At 41.5% G+C, this 18,787-nt stretch overlaps 1 protein-coding gene across 4 annotated transcripts in view; it reads left to right on the forward strand.

The window, feature by feature from the left end:
* The first annotated feature begins 3,737 nt into the window (after positions 1-3,737).
* Positions 3,738-18,787, forward strand: part of PCCA (propionyl-CoA carboxylase subunit alpha) — a 391,732-nt gene continuing 376,682 nt past the window's right edge. For 2 of the 4 annotated variants that reach the window (XR_012002039.1, XM_026003697.2), the window contains exons 1-2: positions 3,738-3,951; positions 13,978-14,055. Coding sequence is in view for 3 of the 4 variants with exons in the window: in XM_026003697.2 (XP_025859482.1) it covers positions 3,847-3,951; positions 13,978-14,055 (183 nt within the window). In the remaining variant the exon portion in view is untranslated. Of the gene's footprint in view, positions 3,952-4,917; positions 4,987-6,681; positions 6,812-13,977; positions 14,056-18,787 lie in introns of those variants that run through there. The other 2 variants (XM_026003698.2, XM_072760945.1) reach the window with 2 other exon arrangements.

Here is an 18,787-nt window from a genome sequence, read left to right on the forward strand (position 1 = left end):
TTCCTTCCTTTGGTGCATTTTCACATTAGTCAATGGCTATAGGCTCCTTCCAGAAGATCAGAGAAAGAGATAGGAAAATAATTTGCCTGATACATTGGCAAGGTAGACAAGTTGGAGCTAGAGGGATAGCTGAGAAGCCAAACATACCTGGTTGCCAAATGGAAATGAGAAGGATCCCCTGGAGGGGTCAATAAGAAGCAGTTACGTCTGAGGGTGCCTAGGTGGCTCAGTCAGTTAGGTGTCCAAATCTTGGTTTTGGCTCAGGTCATGGTCTTGGGTTCATGAGATGGAGCCCTGCTTCAGGTTCTGCACTCAGTGCAGAATCTGCTTGAGATTCTCTGTCTCTTCCTCCCTCTCTGTCCCTTCCCCTACTCTCTCTTTCTCTCTCTCAAATAAATAAAGTTTTAAAGAAAAAAGCAATAGTTACCTCTGGATAGTTACTCATCTGTGGGTCTGCAGTCAAGCATCCAGTGGTGGGCCTTGAGTTGCTGGGGGTCATCAGGGATTAGCAGTTGGGAAGAACAAAGTGGATATAGGGTTGTGTCTGAGGACAAACTGAAACTTTGGAAAAGGAAACTTTCCAGGAAACTGTTCCTTATCTTACAAAGGAGATGGCTTCTGCTTTACTCCTCCCTTCTAAGTATTTTACAAGTTCTTCTTTTGGTTAAATCTAACCAGGAACCATACAGGGAAGATGGTTTCAGGAAACATAGTTTCCAATCCAATATACCTGGTCTACAGAGATACTCACTCAAAGAGAGCCAAATATGTGTAGCTCAAAGGTCAGGGTCTCTTGGTAGAGTAGAGACTTGCTATTTGTTGTGCATATTGGCTGCTCATGATTACATCATTTGCAACCCCGACTTATTCTCTATTCCATATCCACCACACAAGGCATAGGGGCCAGGTAACTGTAAGAAGGAAGATACATTGCATCAAGAATAAGAGCAACTCTGGAAGCTAGAAAATGATGTAAGGATACTTTCAAAATTCTGAGTAAAAGACACGCTTCTGGCCATTATGGGGTAACTGACTCCAGGCTGCTTCTGGATTGAATAACCATCACTATGGATAAAGTGGACAAAATATATGGAACAACTGTTTTCAGACATTTCAGCCAGGAAGTGGATTTTGGAGATCAGAAACATCCCAGATGTGTGGCACAGCTCAGAGAGGGTAGAACTATCTAACTTAAAATGCCACTGTTCCTTTGAAAACACCTTGTAAGAAGTACAGGTTGTATCAGCGATAGTGATAGCGAGATTGTCCAAAAGTTTGAAGTAACCATTTTACCAATGAGGTACCGTGGCAATAAGAGTGATCAGTTTTCAGCTTCTGCTTTGCTTTTGGGGGGTTGTCACTGTTATTACCATTCATTTCAGGTTTCATTATGTCAGCACCTCACTTCTAGATACTAAATTATGATCTGGTTAAGATACAGTTTTGGCTGCTATTGTAAAGCCAGAAATAAGTTCTTTAAACAAGATAAAACTTTATTTCTGTCCTAGAACCTTCTATGCATTATGGTAAGATGACTCCACAGTGTCAGGGTCCTGGGCTCCCCCCATCTTTTGTTCTGCTGTCTTCAGGATCCTGTCTTGGAGTTAAGATGGCTGCTCCAGGGCAGCCGGGTGGCTCAGCGGTTTGGTGCCGCCTTCAGCCCAGGGTGTGATCCTGGAGACCTGGGATCAAGTCCCACGTCAGGCTCCCTGCATGGAGCCTGCTTCTCCCTCTGCCTGTGTCTCTGCCTCTCTCTCTCCCTCTCTGTGTGTCTGTCATGAATAAATAAATAAAATCTTAAAAAAAAAAAAAAAAGGTGACTGCTCCAGCACTCACCAGCATGTGTAATTTCAAGGAGAGCAGAGGAAATGGAGGGCATGCCTCTACTCTTTAAGGGCACAACCTTACATTCCATAAGCCAGCCCTTAGTCACATGGCCACATCTTGTGTAAAGGAGGCTAGATATTGTAGCCTTTGGCTGGGTTGCTTGTGTATAGCTAAAATTTAGGAATTCTTATTAAAGGAATGAGTAGCAAATAGATAAGGGACAAGTAGTTTCTGCCACAAATGACTTTCATGAAAAGAACTTCTATAAGACAAAGCAGATAGGATCTAAGGTGAACCAATCCAAAGGTTAAAAATGGGAGAAAGAAAAAGAAAAAAAGAGAAGCAGATTTTTTGGTAGGAAATGATTCCAGGCTTAGATAAATTCAATGAGAACTACTGTGAAACTGATACTCCTTTTTGTCTGTCATGAAAGTTCCTACTTAATTTTACAGTTCCATTAAATGTCATGTCTCTGATATCCCCGAATATTTTGATTGTATCTTTAGGCATTTGCCATGCTGTAACATACTCTAGGTCATACCTAGCTTTGTAACTCTCTCAAGGTGACTCAGAAGGAGTATCAAAATAGTTAAGATCAGAGCCCCTGTTACTGGCCTGTATGAAGGCAAGGTGACCTGATGTCTGAGATTTGCTTTAAAACACTCTAGCAAAAGATGAAAGAGGGGGAATTGATGGAGCATGATTTACAAAATGTTGATTTGTTGGAGCTGTGTAACGAGGGCCTGGGTGGTCATAATATGTTTCTCTCTTGTGTATGTTAATAAATATTTCTTTTAAAAAGATTTATTTATCTATTCATGAGAGACACACACACAGAGGCAGAGACACAGGCAGAAGGAGAAGCAGGCTCAATGCAGGGAGCATGATACTCCAGGATCACACCCTTAGCCAAAAGCAGAAGCTCAATGGCTGAGCCACCCAAGCGTCCCGACAAATTTGTAATATAACAAAGCATAAGACCAGTCCCTGGAGATAGCCAGCTGCAGGTTCAAACCCTAGTGTCACCATTTACTATCTAAATGACTTTAACTCTATAAATTCAGTTTTTCGAAGTGGGAATAATGTATGGGCCTTTAGGATTCTTTTTCTTTTTTTTTTTTTTCTTTTTTTTAAGATTTTATTTATTTATTCATGAGAGACACACACACACACACACACACACACACACACAGAAAGAGAGAGGCTGAGACTGAGGGAGAAGCAGGCTCCACGCAGGGAGCCCGAAGTGGGACTCAATCCCATGTCTCCAGGATCACGCCCCAGGCTGAAGGCGGCGCTCAACCGCTGAGCCACCCAGGGATCCCCGGCCTTTAGGATTCTTGTAAAGATTAAATGAGACAGAATCTGAGACATCTAGCACAAGGTTTGGCCCTTTGTAGTTGCACTAATAAGGATGCCTGCTAGTAAGCAACAGAAACTGTCCCTGATTTTGGCTAATTCCCGACATGGACATGCAGATATTACCAGGCAGTGGGAGAACTTGAGCTCTGATTTCTGATCTCTAGACCTAGAGCGTATTCTCTTACCACACTCCTTCAACACCGTGCCTTGACTTGGTACATTGCAATTTATGCCTTCGAAGAAAAGGAATATAGTTTGGGCGCATATCTGGAATTTGGGACACTGGGCCCTGGGGGGGTGGGGGTGGGGTGGCTGCGGGGCTTAGGTGACTAAGTGCCGCAGAGTGGCCTGGCCCCGGGCTGGTAGCTCGGTGGACGCTGGTAAACTGGACCGGGTTTACCCCGAGCAGGCGCGGGCCGACTGCCTCCAGAACTCCTGCGCGCCCGCCCCGCCCCGCTCCCCCCGGGGCCCCGGCACGCGCCCGGCCGCCGGGCTGCGGGTTTCCTGGGTTCGACTGGTCGCTCCCTCCTCCCCTCCTGCGCGGCAGGGGGCGGGGCCGCGGGTCCCGGCGCGTGATTGGCGAAAGCGCTGGCGCTCCCTTCTCCGCCCCTTAGGCGGGGTGAGAGGTCAGCAGAGCGCCGGTCTGCAGGGGCGACAATGGCGGGGCTCCGGGTGGGGATGGCGGCGCTCGTCGCGGCCGGACGGCGTGAGCGGCGATGGCCGCAGCCGCTGATGCGGAGCGCAGCGCTGTGGACCCTGAAGGTGAGGAGCGACCGGGCTCCCCGCGGACCTGGGCTTCGCTGGGCTCGCAGCCCCGCACCGCCTGGGGGTTGGCCGGCGCGGCGGGGAGCGGTGCGGCGGGGAGCACCGCGGGGGTCCCGGCCGTCCGCGCCTCTCGTCCCTCTCCCACCCAGGCCGCGCTGCAGCGCGCCGGAGCGGGCGCCACCCGCCGCAGCCCTTGCCGCGAGGCTCGCGGAGGGCAGGGGGCCCGCCGAGCCGGCGGCGTGCGCTTTCGGCGGGCCTGCCCGGGAGCGGCTGACAGCCCTCGGGCCGCTTTGGACGTGCATTCCCCGCGCTCACGCTCACGCTCACGCTCACGCTCGCGCCCGGCGGCCCTGGCTCGGCCGTCCGCTTCCTAGGGTGAATTTTTAAGGGTCCTTACAGTTTCCATTTTCTCTTGCCTCTTTCCTAATTTGCCTCTTGCCTCTTTCCTGACTGAATTGCTGCTGAAGTACAGCTAGGTTGTGAGTTCATCTCAACTTTTAAAGTATCTGCGATGCCAAGTATCTGCTACTACCTTTTACGTTTTGGTTGAGAGCCTAGTTTAAATGATTACATAGCAGTATACTGTATATTCTGTGAATTTATTTTTCTTTTCTACGTAGTGGTTAGAAAGGTTAAAAAACCTTTTTGTACTGTTCTAAACACATTTTGCCACTGTTTGTGTATGCCCCAAGGTTTCATGGTGGCAGCCTTGGCATATATAGTTGGAGTGTTTCTGGGTGGCTGTTAACACTTTCTCTTGAAAATGGAGTCTCTTGCAGTTTCTGAACAGAGATAACCTTACTTTGTTAATAGGATTTATTATGTTATTTGAACAAATTCTTTAAAATAAAGATCTCCCTGAAAAATCACCTGCCATCTGGTTCAGTCTGCTTGTTAAACTTACCTAAAAAAAACTTTTTTTTTAATTGTCACATAATATGATTTATTGTCATTGAACTCTAGAATTGGAAGACATTTCAGAGATGATCTGGCCCATCCAACTCTTTTAAAGAGGAGGGAACTGAGGCCCAGGTAAGCATTGGAGCTGGAAATGGAAGTAAGCCTGCACCTGTACTAGCTTAGCGTCAACTTTGGAATGCCACTCTTAAAGCACACAATATTCTTTATGTTGCCACAAAATTTATTGTTTTTAAATGCTTTGTGTTTGTAATCATTTTTTGGCCACATCAACTGCAGTTTCCACAACTCTTAGCATTTACATAGGAGTCTGGAACTTGGGGTAGTGGAAAGGAATGGTCTGTGGAGTCACACAGATGAAGTTTTGTAGGGTATTAGATAAGTCACTTTGCTGGGCCTCAGCTTCTTCCTTTCAGCTACTTTTTTATTCAACACATCTTTATTGCATCATTCCTGTGTTCCATTGACAGGGAACAAGTATAGTTTCTGCTCTTTTAGACATTTTTGTCTGTTAGGGAGAGACAGATAAATGTAAAATGGTATTAGGTGAGAAGTCTTGGTGCTATAAGAAAATAAAATGGAAGGATTTGATCAAATCAAGATTTTGAGCTCTATGTCATAAATATTGTGGTGTTTACTTGAATTAATTTATTAAATCCTCACAACAGCTATATAATCTGTTTATAGATGAAGAAATTGCACAAAGTGTTTTGTGACCTGCTCAAAGCTATGGAATTAGTAAATGGCAGAACTAGGATTTAGAACTCCAGAATTGGTGTCCTTAATCATGCTATACTGCTTAAGAGAAAGGAATGTTTTCCTTTGGAAGTGAAAACTAAAACAAATTTTGAAGGGTAAAGTGACCTTTTTGTAGGCAAAGAGAAGAGATGAGTGTTAAATGTGCAAGAACATCACATCCAAAGGTCCTATGGCCAGAGGGAATGACAAGATAGAAGCACTGGGAAAACCTGCTGAGGTGGTTTGTGCAGATATTAGATGGTGCTAGGAAGGTAGGTGTGAATCATATCATGCTGTGCTTTGTAGATCAAGCTATTAGTTTTGGTCTTTTTTTTTTTTTTTTTTTTTTTAAAGATTTTATTTATTTTTAGAGCGAGAGGTCAAGGAGCATGAACCAGGGTGGGGTATGGGGTGGGGAGAGGCAGAAGGGGAGGGAGAAGCAAACTCCCCGCTGAGCTGGGAGGCTTATGTGGGGCTCTGTCCCACAACCCTGGGATCATGACTTGAGCTGAAGGCAGATGCTTAACCAACTGAGCCACCCATGTGCCCCTTAGTTTTTGTCTTTATCTTTTAGTAATGTGAAGCCATTCATGTTGGAGGCAAGGGGGATTACACTGACATTTTAGATTGGTGAAGGTGAAAGATGTTACAGTATTTACTGCTAGATATTAATTATACACTGTTGTGTAATATGTAAACTTTGAATTTTTCTTTCCTGCTTTCTTTCAGTGTGTTGGCAGAGACTGCGAGACTGCATCTTGTCTATTTCTGTTTTTTTTTTTTTTTTTTTAAAGATTTTATTTATTTATTCATGAGAGACACAGAGGGAGAGAGGCAGAGACACAGGTAGAGGGAGAAGCAGGCTCCATGCAGGGAGCCCGACGTGGGACTCGATCCCGGGTCTCCAGGATCACACCCTGAGCCAAAGGCAGGCACTACACCGCTGAGCCATCCAGGGATCCCCCTATTTCTGTGTTCTTAGCCCAGTATTTGATACAATAGGTGCTGTATATGTGATAGTACTGACTGGAGTAGAGTTATGTTTGTGACAGTAAGGAATTCCTTTTGCAGGTGGGAGGAATGTCCGGAGTTCACTGTCACTTCTGGGAAAGAGCTTGGAAGAACTTGAATAGCTGCTTAGCTTCTCTCTGTGCTTCTCTTTCATGAATTTGAAATGTGCTCCACTGAATCTGCATCTGAGGTAGAAGCATTTGAAGATTTTTTTTTTTAAAAGAATTTATTTATTTATTCATGAGAGACCCACAAAGAGAGGCAGAGACATAGGCAGAGGGAGAAGCAGGCTCCCTGCGGGGGAGCCCAACTCAGAACTCAATCCCAGGACCCCAGGATCACACCCTGAGCCAAAGGCGGACACACTCAACCACTGAGCCACCCAGGCTTTCCTCATTTGAAAATTTTATTCCTCTCATTCCTCTTTCCACTCCTGTAACCATTTGGTTGGTTAGAAAGCAGTCTGGCAACTTTAGACCCTAGTGTCCCCGTTCTTTTAGCCAGTTAACAGAATTTGTTTGCTTTTAGGGTACATGTTGAGTTTACCTTTTAGTCTTATTTGTTTTGTGTATTAGCTTTTTAAACACGTTCTGTTTAAATACCTAGTTTTTTCTCCTGTCTACATTTTCAGTGGCTCCAGGTTTTATGGTAATTGCTACAGTTGATTGAACTTCTGTGTGTCTTATATGGTTTTCATGTATTACATCTTATCCATCTGACAACTAGTTAAAAAGTTGCAGTTTTATGGATGAGGAAACAAAGCTCAGCAGTTAAGTGACTTGCTTTAGGGCACCATTGAGGTGGAATTTAAATCTTGGGTGGCATGATTCCCAAACCTTGCTTTTACAATTACAAATTGTCTTCATTTGAGTGATATTATATGGTGAATTCACCGAACTTAAATACTCAAGCTTTATGTTCCTTAAAATCTAAGAATTTCTTTTCTAGTCTTGAAAAAAGATGTTTAAACCTTTCTGAATGCTTTAGAATTGCATGGAGGTATATCTTTCCAATGTGCTAATAGATTTCTGACCATCACTTGGGAAGAACAGTTTCTAAGATTATTACAGATATCAGTTTCTGGTAGAATAAAATACTTCTGGACGTTTGTATAGTTATATATATATATGCTTTTTGGATTTTATTCTGTTCTTAAGAGCTTTAGGGGGCACCTCAGTGGTGTAGTTGATTAAGCCTCAAACTCTTGGTTTCGGCTCAGATTGTGATCTTGGGGTTGTGAGATCGAGCCCCTTGTCAGGCTCAGTGTGGAGTCTGCTTGAGTTTCTCTCTCCCACTCTCTCTGACCCTACCCACCTCCTATCTCTCTCTCAAGTACATAAATAAATCTTATGAAAAAAGAGGTTTTGAACCGAGGAATGATTAGTAAAAGGCTTTTCTAAATAAGGAGGAAAGTTAGGGGACAGTTTGATCGAAAGAGTGAGGGAAAAGGAGTTGTTCAGATGATTCCAGTTTTTTTTTTAAGATTTTTTATTTTTAAATTTTAGTTATTTTTTTTTAAAGATTTTATTTATTTATTCATGAGAGACAGGGAGAGAGAGGCAGAGGGAAAAATAGGCTCCATGCAGGGAGCCTGACGTGGGACTCGATCCTGGGTCCCCAGGATCACACCCTGGGCCGAAAGCAGGCATTTAACCACTGAGCCACCCAGGTGTCCCGAGACTCAGGATTCAAACTAAAATCTGACTTCAGTGCTTTTATTATACCATATTAACAAACTTAATAAAGAAGATAAAGGGCATATTTATACATCTTGGGCACGAAAGCTAGTTTGAACACCATAGTAGCCATAGAGAAGAGGGAAGCAGTAGACCTTAGAGCTGTCCGTGTCTTAACAGTAAGGAACATTCCTTCATCGGGATGAATAAACTTTGTTCTAGCGTTGACTGCATAGAATACATTATATAAGGGCAACTAGCAATCCAATAAATAACTGTGATACTTGTTTTACAAAAAATGCAGCACTTTCTCATCTCATTAGTTGCCACTGATCTGACACTTTGTGAAGGCTGTAGTTGTGGAAAAACAGTTCTGTTGGAAGTGGGATGGTTAGTTTTTTTAGAAGCACAGAAAAGGGATTTTGTGCAGGTGGTGGTCAATAGAAGTGTGAAGAAAGCAGGGTAGCACAGGGGATAAAAAGCTAAGCAAGGAAGGGACCCCAGCTAGAGACTAGCTTTAGTCTCACCCCACAGGGGAGGTCTGGAGCAGTGGTTCTCAAAGTGGGGACTCAGTTTACAGTAGAAGTAGCATTACCTGGGAACCTGTTAGAAATGCAGATTTTGTAGTTGTACCCCAGAAGAATGTCCAGTTAGAAGCTGGGGATAGAGCCCAGCAATGCTTTCTGAAGCCCTCCAGGTCATGTTGATGCACAGGAAAGTGAGAAGCGCTGCTCTAGATTAGTTCTGTCCAATAGAAATGTAATGTGAGCTGCGAATATAATTTAAAGCTTTCTAGCACTCACATTAAAAAGTAAAACAAGGGCTTGCCTGGGTGGTGCAGTCGCTTGAGCATCCAACTCTTGGTTTTGGCTCTGGTCATGAGATTGAGCCCTGTGGGGGCTCCACATTCAGTGCAGAGTCTGCTTGAGACTCTTTCCCTCTCCCTCTGTCCCTCCCCACTATGCCCTTTCTCACTCTTTCTCTCTCTCAAATAAATAAGTAAATCTTAAAAAAAAAAAAGTAAAACAAGGTGAAATTAATATTAGTGTATTTTTAAAAATTCAATATATTCAAAATATTTCAATATATAAATGTAAGAAATATTAATGGAGACTTTTGCATTGTTTTGGTATTAAAGCTCCAGATTTGGAGTGTATTTTATATTTGGACTACATTGGAATTTGGACTGGTGTATTTCATTTCAAGTGCTCAGTTAGCTATATGTGGCTAGTGGCTGCCATATTGGACAGCCAGTTCTTAAAAACCAGATTGCAACACTGCCCCATATGGAGGTGAGTGGGGATGGCCTTTTGAACCCTCTTTGCCTACTCAATCATTGACTGTGGGCTGAGAAGTGGTAGCTTCCTGGCTTGATGGAGAACTGTCTGGTAAAGGCAAATTGGTCAGACTAGGGAGCAGGTGTGAACTGTGAGTAGTCAACACAGCAGCTGGGGATGCTGCGCTGCCTGCTGAAGAGGATCTGTATGAGCTCTAACAACATCTGCTATGGCTGGGGTGGCAAGAATGGCTTGGTAGGGGAGCTGGGTGGGATGATAAAATTTTAGAGTTGATGTATATAGTTTTCTGGTGCTCTGACTTTGTGGAGGTAGAGCCAGAGAATCTTGAGACTTGATCATTTCAAAAAAAATCTTTTTGATTTTTTTGTATGATCCTTTTGACAACTGTAGGGAAGCCAGGAGGTGTTTTCGTATTTTATTAAAAGGAAACAAGTCCAGAGAAATGATTTGCCCAGTGGTACATAACTGTGAGGCAGTGGAGCTAAGAGCTGACCCAAGTCTTGTGACTCTGAAGGTTCTATTACTTGTCATGTGCCACACTATAAGCCATTTCTTTTCTAAGTGTGAAAAATATAGGAAATCTTTATCTTGAAGAAAAGAACCAATGGTAAGAGGTTTCTGAGAAGTCATTTTGTACATGTTGACCTTTCTCCTTTTGGCTGTGATAGGCTAAATGGTCTTTATAATTGGAGTTGATTTGGGTTTTTCCCCTAGAACTCCTGGTTTTAGGAAGTACCTTAAAAGATTTTGGACTGGGAGTGCCTCTTAGCTCAAGCTCAGCTCAAGGTCTTGATCTCATGGTTGTGAGTTCAAGCCCCTAGTGTGGAGCCTACTTAAATTTTCTTTCTTTCTTTCATTCTTTCTTTTCTTTCTTTTCTTTCTTTTCTTTCTTTTCTTCCTTTTCTTTCTTTTCTTTCTTTCCCTTTCCCTTTCCTTTTCCTTTTCCCTTTCCCTTTCCTTTTTGTGGTGGGCTTGTAGCCAGTGTAACAAAATATGCTTAACAAAAATGATAAAATTCTGTGTAGAGGTGCAAATAAGCAGGTTTCTACTAACTGTTGTCTGTATTTAAAAAAAAAATTTAGGGGCACCTGGCTGGCTCAGTCCTTGATTGGAGCATGCAACTTTTGATCTTCGGATTGAGAATTCCAACCCCATGTTGGGTATAGAGATTACAAAAATGAATTAAAATAGAAAAGAAATTTTATCTTGTATCTCTACAAAAATCTTCTGATTTTTGACCTATATTCTTTATAACTTTGACCTTTCATGAAGGTCTGCCAGGAGTAAACAGGAACAGAGAAAGCCTTTATGGGGCCAACTACGAACCAGTTCAGCCTCGCTGTGGAAATGGCCCAAACACTTGTTTCTCCTTTATAGTTCTGCTGTTGTAGTTCTGCTTGAGTCATTTCTACTTCTAGTTATTTGGCTAACCAGGGGAATCCATGCTTTTCAAAATTTTGCGCCACATTATCAAAAATTCACATGTGTACAAGCTGTGTGTGTGTGTGTTTATATACTGGTGGTAAAATATAGTCTTAGATCTTCAGAATTAAGTATTTTAAATAGTAATAAAAAGATTCCCCAAAACCAGCTCGATCACAGTGCTATAGCTTTTACATTTTGGCCAGGTGTAACTTGTAATAGAGTGGATTTAGTTTTAGGAACTGTAACATAGACTTACTTTATTCTAGTTTTAGGCTACTGATAGTTTCCTGAAGGTAAGTATAGTTCATTTGAGTCAGCAGACCCAAATATTGCTCAGAGCTTGGCCACAAGATTTCTGAATGGTTCTGGGATAGAAACTCTTTTCTTTTGGGGTAAGTTTAGCTTATTCCTCATGGGCTCATCTAATGAAATAGAGTCCTGAGGTTTTTATTCCCAGAGGTAGCCTAGCAGCTTAATGCATAATTCATATTTATTAAAATCTATGAAATTGACTCTTACTTCCACCAAGTATCTGCATGTTTGTTACTCTCAGAGTAGTTCAGCAGTAAGATCTGGGTCACTACCTTCTTGGCCTGCTTGTTGACTTTGGATTTACTGCATATCCGCCCATGATCATCAGAGGTTTGTGCATGTTAGATATATTGTACTAAGCTCTTATTTTTTGGATAATAGTGGTTTAGGTTGGTAAGAGACCTTATAGGGGGAAGTCATCCAAGCTTTCATTTCTTAGCAGAGAGCAGGGTCATAGTGGTTTGCTCAAGTCCTAGAGTGAGGGGTGGAATTTAGATCTCCTGCTATCATAGTTCTTTGCTGGGTGGTAAGTTGCTTTTTGAAGTGTTCCCTTCCCCAGACATACACATCACTGTTGTTCTCACTCACCAAAGCTAATTAGAATACCTAAAATGTCTACCCCAGATTGTGTTTTGTCTCTGCAAGATGCAAATTTGGTTTTTGCCAGCAGGAATCAGTTATAGCCTTTATTTGTTAGTGATGAAAGACACATGTTTGATTTTTGTCTTTTGTAAAAGGATTATGTTGATTTGTTCATGCAACAGACCATTATGTACCTTACAGTATTAGGGAGAATTTGTAAAAATGTAAACTATTTTGTTGTTACATTTTATAAAATGGATAGGAAGCTGGTGTGCTATTTACTTTGTGTAAATATCCCAGTACTGCCTTGCAGCAAAATAAATATAAGAAATTCCCAGGGAGCTTTTGGTTTTCTTTATTCTCAGAATTTGTTTTCTTAGTTTGTGTTCTGCTTCGGCTGAGGCTGTAAACACAAGATCTGATTTTCCCAGGGAAGAAGTATTACCTTTATCCTATTAAATCTGATGTAGGAGTAAAGTTGCTAAATTATAATTCTTCTGCTGAAGGCAGTAGAAGACTAAATTTTTGGGCACATAGAGTGTGTTAAACACTCTTGGTAAAGTTTTTTTTTTTTCTTTCTCCCCAAGTCATATCTTTGCAGACACATTGGTGTTAATGTGAGGTGCCATTATCTTTTTATTCTCGAAATAAACTCCAGAGTGCTTTGAATGATCTGTGCTTAAATTTTGCAACCATTGCATCCTAGCCCAAGGACGTTTGACCAACTAAAATTCTTGAGACTCTGTTTTTTGATTTTTAAAATTGGGCTAAAAACTCTTGAATTTACTGGGATGTCTGAAGTTGTGAAAGAGTGAGTTTTGGTCTTTAAAAGGGATGGAATACAGAGTGTTTCTCAGTCTTAGACCATTATCTTCACTAGTCTTTTACATGATAGTGTAGGCTTCGTTGTATAAAGTGTATCTTATCTATTACCTTTGCTTTTGTATTAAGATTACATTTTGTAATTTGGGGCTTGATGCTTTACAAAAATTATATGAATCTTTGAGTTTATTTAAAAATGGTGCTATAAAAACATTTGCTTATTTGTGTTGTCTTCTTAGAAAGTTCTAAGAGGTATTACTGAAAAAAAAAAAAAGAGGTATTACTGATTGCCTGATTGCCTTATTTTCTGGTCTCTTAAAATGGAAACTCTTTGAAGACCAAGACTCTTGTTTTATGTTGTATAAAGTTCTGTGTGGGATGTATCCTTATGATTTTGCCATGTCAGTCTGCATAATTAGACCTTTCTTCAAATTTTGACTCATTGGCTTTGTTTTTTAAAGTTTTAATTAATTCCAGTTAACATACAGTGTTATTAGTTTCAGGTGTACAGTATGGCGCGATTCAGCAATCCCATGCATCACCTGGTGCTCATCACTGCTTAATTTTCCTTGCCTTTGGTAACCATCATTTCACTATAATTAAGATTGACCCATTGACTCTTACTTTACTTTCCTAGAGATCCTTCCGATGCCTTTTGGTTTCTTTTGTGCGCCAAAGGAAATGTCTGTGGTTGATTTATCTTCCACAGTTATGGCATGTGGCTTAGAACTACATCTGTTTTTTTTTTTAAGCTTTTTATTTTTTTAAAGATTTTATTTTTTATTTATTCATGAGAGACACAGAGCAAGTGAGCGAGGCAGAGACATAGGCAGAGGGAGAAGCAGGCCCCATGCAGGGAGCCTGATGTGGGACTCGATCCTGGGTCTCCAGGATCACACCCCGGGCTGCAGGCAGCAGTAAACTGCTGCGCCACCGGGGCTGCCCAGAACTACATCTGTTGATTGGTAAAATATTTTAGGTATTACATACTGGAAGAATTACCCTGAAAAAATATATTTTAAAGATTTTATTTATTTATTCATGAGAGACACAGGCAGAGGGAGAAGGAGGCTCCATGCAGGGTGCCCCATGTGGGACTCAATCCCAGGTCTCTAGGATCACGCCCGGGGCTGAAGGAGGAGTTAAACTGCTGAGCCACCCGGGCTGCCCAGAGAAAAATATTTTTAAAACCCATTCAAGTATCTGTAACTTTCTTTCTTTTCTTTCTTTCTTTTTTGTAGTATGTTCCACACTACTCAAGACAGCACTTAATGGTGACCCGTAGTTTCTGTTCAGCAGGATATGATTCTAATGAAAAAGTAAGTATTTAAATACTTTGAATAGCAAAGTTATTATGGTTTCACTTTCTTGTCCTCATGCTGTGTTCACTGGACAGATTAAATTTTATTAATGCTATATAATTACTGATCTAACATCATAGGTTTTTTCATTGTGGGCCACAACCTGAGTCATAAATTTTGTTATCTGTACCAAAAAGTTGAATACATTTTAGTATGTTTCCCTTGTTTTTAACAGAATAACATAATATTGGGCATTTGAGAGATTTTGACTATTGATTTTTTTTTCACTTAATATTTGTGGGATTTTTTTTTCTTCTCAAAGATTTTATTACTAATTTGAGAGAGAGATAGTGAGAGAGAGAGAGAGAGAGAAAGAGAGAGCATGAGCACACTTAACCGACTGAGCCATGCAGGCACCCCTATAGGATTAATTTCGAAAACTTATTTTTTAATTAATTAATTAATTAATTAATTTATAAGAAGATTTTATTTATTCATGAGAGAAACAAAGACAGAGAGAGACACAGGCAGAGGGAGAAGCAGGCTCCATGCAGGGAGCCTGATGTGGGACTCGATCTGGGGACTCCAGGATCATGCCCTGAGCCAAAGGCAGATGCTTAACTGCTGAGCCATGCAGGTGTCCCGAAAGCAATTTTATATATTGGAAATTTGGGGATAAGAGAATTCCAGTGAAAATCCTGATATAATAGCATAATGGTTGGGGTTTGTAATAGGAGAAAGAGCAGACCTAGAAGTGGCGATTGTGGAGATAATATGTAATTTGTGACAATGAAGGCCTCTAATAGGGCAGGAAGGAGTTTTGGTTAAGAGATGGTTCAATTTGAATGTCATGAAGTTAAACTGGTGAATGGTTATTTGAGAATGAAGTAGCTGATGATCTAATAAATCATCTCTTGAAGTATATAAAACTCCTCAAAACAACAACAACAACAACAACAAATAAAACTCCTCAAAGGAATCTGGAGGTTTGGAGAAAGGATCTATACCATTGTAGTTGAATATTAATAAAATGTGGACACAATTGCAGAACATAGATCATTTTAAATTTTCTAATAGCCACATTTAAAAAAAACAGAAGAGGGGGATCCCTGGGTGGCTCAGCGGTTTAGCGCCTGCCTTCAGCCCAGGGTGTGATCCTGGAGTCCCAGGATTGAGTCCCACATCGGGCTCCCTGCATGGAGCCTGCTTCTCCCTCTGCCTGTGTCTCTGCCTCTCAGTCTCTCTCATGAGTAAATAAATAAAACCTTAAAAACAGAATAAATTAATTTTAGTAGTGTATTTTAACTATTATTTAAAGTGTTATTTCAATATATAGTCATTATAAAAAGTATCAGGGCACCTGGATGGTTTAGTTGTTTAAGCATCTGCCTTCGACTTAGCTCATGAGCTTAGGGTTCTTTTTTTTTTTTTTTTTTACTATTTTATTTATTCATGAGAGACAGAGAGAGGGAGAGGCAGAGACACAGGTGGAGGGAGAAGCAGGCTCCATGCAGGGAGCCCGATGTGGGACTCGATCCCGGGTCTCCAGGATCACACTCCGGGCTGAAGGTGGCACTAAACCGCTGGGCCACCACCAGGGCTGCCCAATCTTAGGGTTCTGGGGTTGAGCCCTGCTTCGGGCTCCCTGCTTGGTGGGGAGCCTGCTTTTTCCTCTACCTTTGGGCCTCCCTCCCCCTCCCAACTCATGCTCTCTTTCTCTCAAATAAATAAATAAAATCTTAAAATAAGAAGTATCAATGAGATACTTTTCTTCTTCTTTTTGTTTTTTTGTACCAAACTTCCTAAATCCAATGTATAATTTACAATTCTGGCATCCTGATTTGATTAGCCACATTTAAAGAGCTCAGTAACCTTATGTGGCTAGTGGTTATTTTATTGGACAGCAGTAGTCCAGATGAATTAGCTATAATACACTTCTGTTATGAAATCCATGATTTTAAAAAAGATTTATTTATTAGAGTGTGGGGGGAGGGGTAGAGGGTAAGAATCTCAAGCAAACTCTCTGCTGGGCATGGAGCCCTACATGGAGCTAATCCCAAGAATCATTAAATCACCATCTGAGCTGAAACCAAGAGTCAGATGCTTAACCAACTGAGTTACCCAGGTGCCCTGAAATCCTGGTTTATTTTATTTTATTATCATTATTTTTAAAGATTTTATTTATTCATGAGAGACACACACAGGGAGAGAGAGAGAGAGAGAGAGAGAGAGAGAGAGAGAGAGAGAGAGAGAGGCAGAGACACGGCAGAGGGAGAAGCAGGCTCCATGCAGGGAGCTGGACGTGGGACTCGATCCAGGGTCTCCAGGATCACACCCTGGGCTGAAGGTGGTGCTAAACCGCTCAGCCACCCAGGCTGCCCAAATCCATAGTTTAATATGAAACTTCAGCATAGACAGTATACCTTGAGGTACATATAAGTCTGTGTGTTTCTATACACATGTGTTGATTTCAATCTAGATGTAGTGAGCTGTGCTAACTAGAAACATTCTAGGGCATGGTTAGCTAGTATTTGTACTATAGGTCACGTTCCAGAGTGGGGGCAGTGTAGAACACTACAAAGAGTTCAGCTGTCTTTCTCCCTGTTAACTCTGGGAGCCTTTCTCATTAGCATAATAGGTGTTAGAAATGGGTTGTCATTGATGAAGTTAGTGGTATGCAAGATAGGTGTTCTGGCTATTACTTCATATCAGTTCTTAGCCACTGAATTAGCAGAATGTAACAGTCTGGTTGGCCTTCCATTCTTTACCTTTAAGGATAGAACCTAAGCTTGATCCCTAAATGAAGTCCTGTGTGCAGCTGCTTGTCTGAGGGTTCACCAAGCTTGAGTCTGACAGTATGGTTAACTAAATCAGAATATCAGTGTATTTGCCTCAGGTGAACCTTTCATGCAGGCTATTGGAGCATTACAGAGTGAAGGAAGTTGAGACTTCACTGAGCTTATCCAGCAGATTTTAAGATCCTCTCTATGTCTGTTTATAAATGTGTGTATGTGTGGCAGAGTTGGGTCTGAAATTTGTTTTTGCCATAACCTCATAGTGAGCTTAAAGTAATAGCTGATTCACCCCTCACATTGGTGGCCATTGCTAATTACTAAAAAATAAATGTGTATAACTATTTTGGTTTAGGAGACACCCCCTCTCTCCTCCCAGTCCACAAAGGTACATGTTTTGTTGTAAATGTCTGAAATCAGATCTGCCTAGTATCCCTGCTGATGTGAGATTTCGGGGTCTGGGAGTGAACGGTCAATAAAGAATTACTGAGAAGTCTTCACTGCAAAAAAGATGGTTTTATTAAAGAACGGGGACAGGACCTGTGGGCAGAAAAAGCTGTAGTGGGGTTGTGAGGAGGGACTGATCATATACTTTCAAGTTGAGAGAGGGTCAGGGATAGCGCAAGTGCCTAAGGAATTTAGAAGCGAGGTTTTCTGGACCTTGAAGGGTCATTTATTACTGTCTAGTGTAACCTTAGTCAGAAGACCCTTCAGATGGATATCAGTGGGCGCTAAGTTTGGAGGATGATTGCTAACCTGTATCTTGGTGTGGGAGTAGTGATAAAGGAGGTTTCCAAAGAAGACTTACGGGATCCTGGGGATGGGGTTCATGTTAAGCTGAGGTTGCCTTTTGCCTCTAGCAAAGTATTAATATTAACATAAAGGCTGTTGAGTCCTGGAGAAAGGTCCCTCTGTCCAGAGTACTTGTCAGTGGGACATAAGTTGTAAGGAAGTTTAATTTATTCGATACTTTTGCCTTTCTTTGTTCCCCACATCATTTGCTTGAGGTAATTGTAGAGAAACTGTATCATGTTTCAGTTATGAAAAAGTCTGTGATACTTTTTGGCACCTAATGGTGGTTACAGGTGTTGGGTTTTGGGCCAAATTGAAGGCTTGCCCTTCACTTGAGGGCAGCATTTTTTTTTTTTTTAAGATTTTATTTATTTTTATTTTATTTTATTTTTATTTTTATTTTTATTTTTATTTTTATTTTATTTTTTATTTTTATTTTATTTTTTATTTTTATTTTATTTTATTATTTTTTTATTTATGATAGTCACACAGAGAGAGAGAGAGAGCAGCAGAGATACAGGCAGAGGGAGAAGCAGGCTCCATGCACCAGGAGCCCGACCTGGGATTTGATCCCGGGTCTCCAGGATCGCGCCCTGGGCCAAAGGCAGGTGCTAAACCGCTGCGCCACCCAGGGATCCCTTATTTTTTATTTTTAAAGATTTTATGTATTTATTCATGAGAGAGAGAGGCAGAGACACAGGCAGAGAGAGAAGTAGATTCCATGCAGGGAGCCCGATGTGGGATTCGATCCCAGAGACTCCAGGATCATGCCCTCGGCTGATGGCAGGCGCTTAGCTTAACTGCTGAGCCACCCATGTGTCCCAAAGATTTTATTTACTTGTTCATGAGAGACAGAGGGAGAAGCAGGCTCCCTGAGAAGCAGGGAGCCTGACAGGGCTTGATTCCAGGACCCTGAGATTACTACTGAGCCAGCCAGGCACTGAGGGCAGCATTTAATTGAGCCTTTCAACTTCTAGGAATTCTTTCTTATAGCCATTCATTAAATACTGTACTTTTTGTTGTTGTTTATTGTTCCTGTCTTAAGTACAGGTAATGTGATCTTTGATAAAATGTATTTGTTAAATAAATTGATTTAAAAAAAATTGATTCTCATCTGAACTTGCCTTTGACTCCTTTCTTACTCCACATTTTTTTTTTTTTTTTTT

The sequence above is a fragment of the Vulpes vulpes genome, chromosome 6 (assembly GCF_048418805.1).
Source record: "Vulpes vulpes isolate BD-2025 chromosome 6, VulVul3, whole genome shotgun sequence".
Taxonomy (NCBI): domain Eukaryota; kingdom Metazoa; phylum Chordata; class Mammalia; order Carnivora; family Canidae; genus Vulpes; species Vulpes vulpes.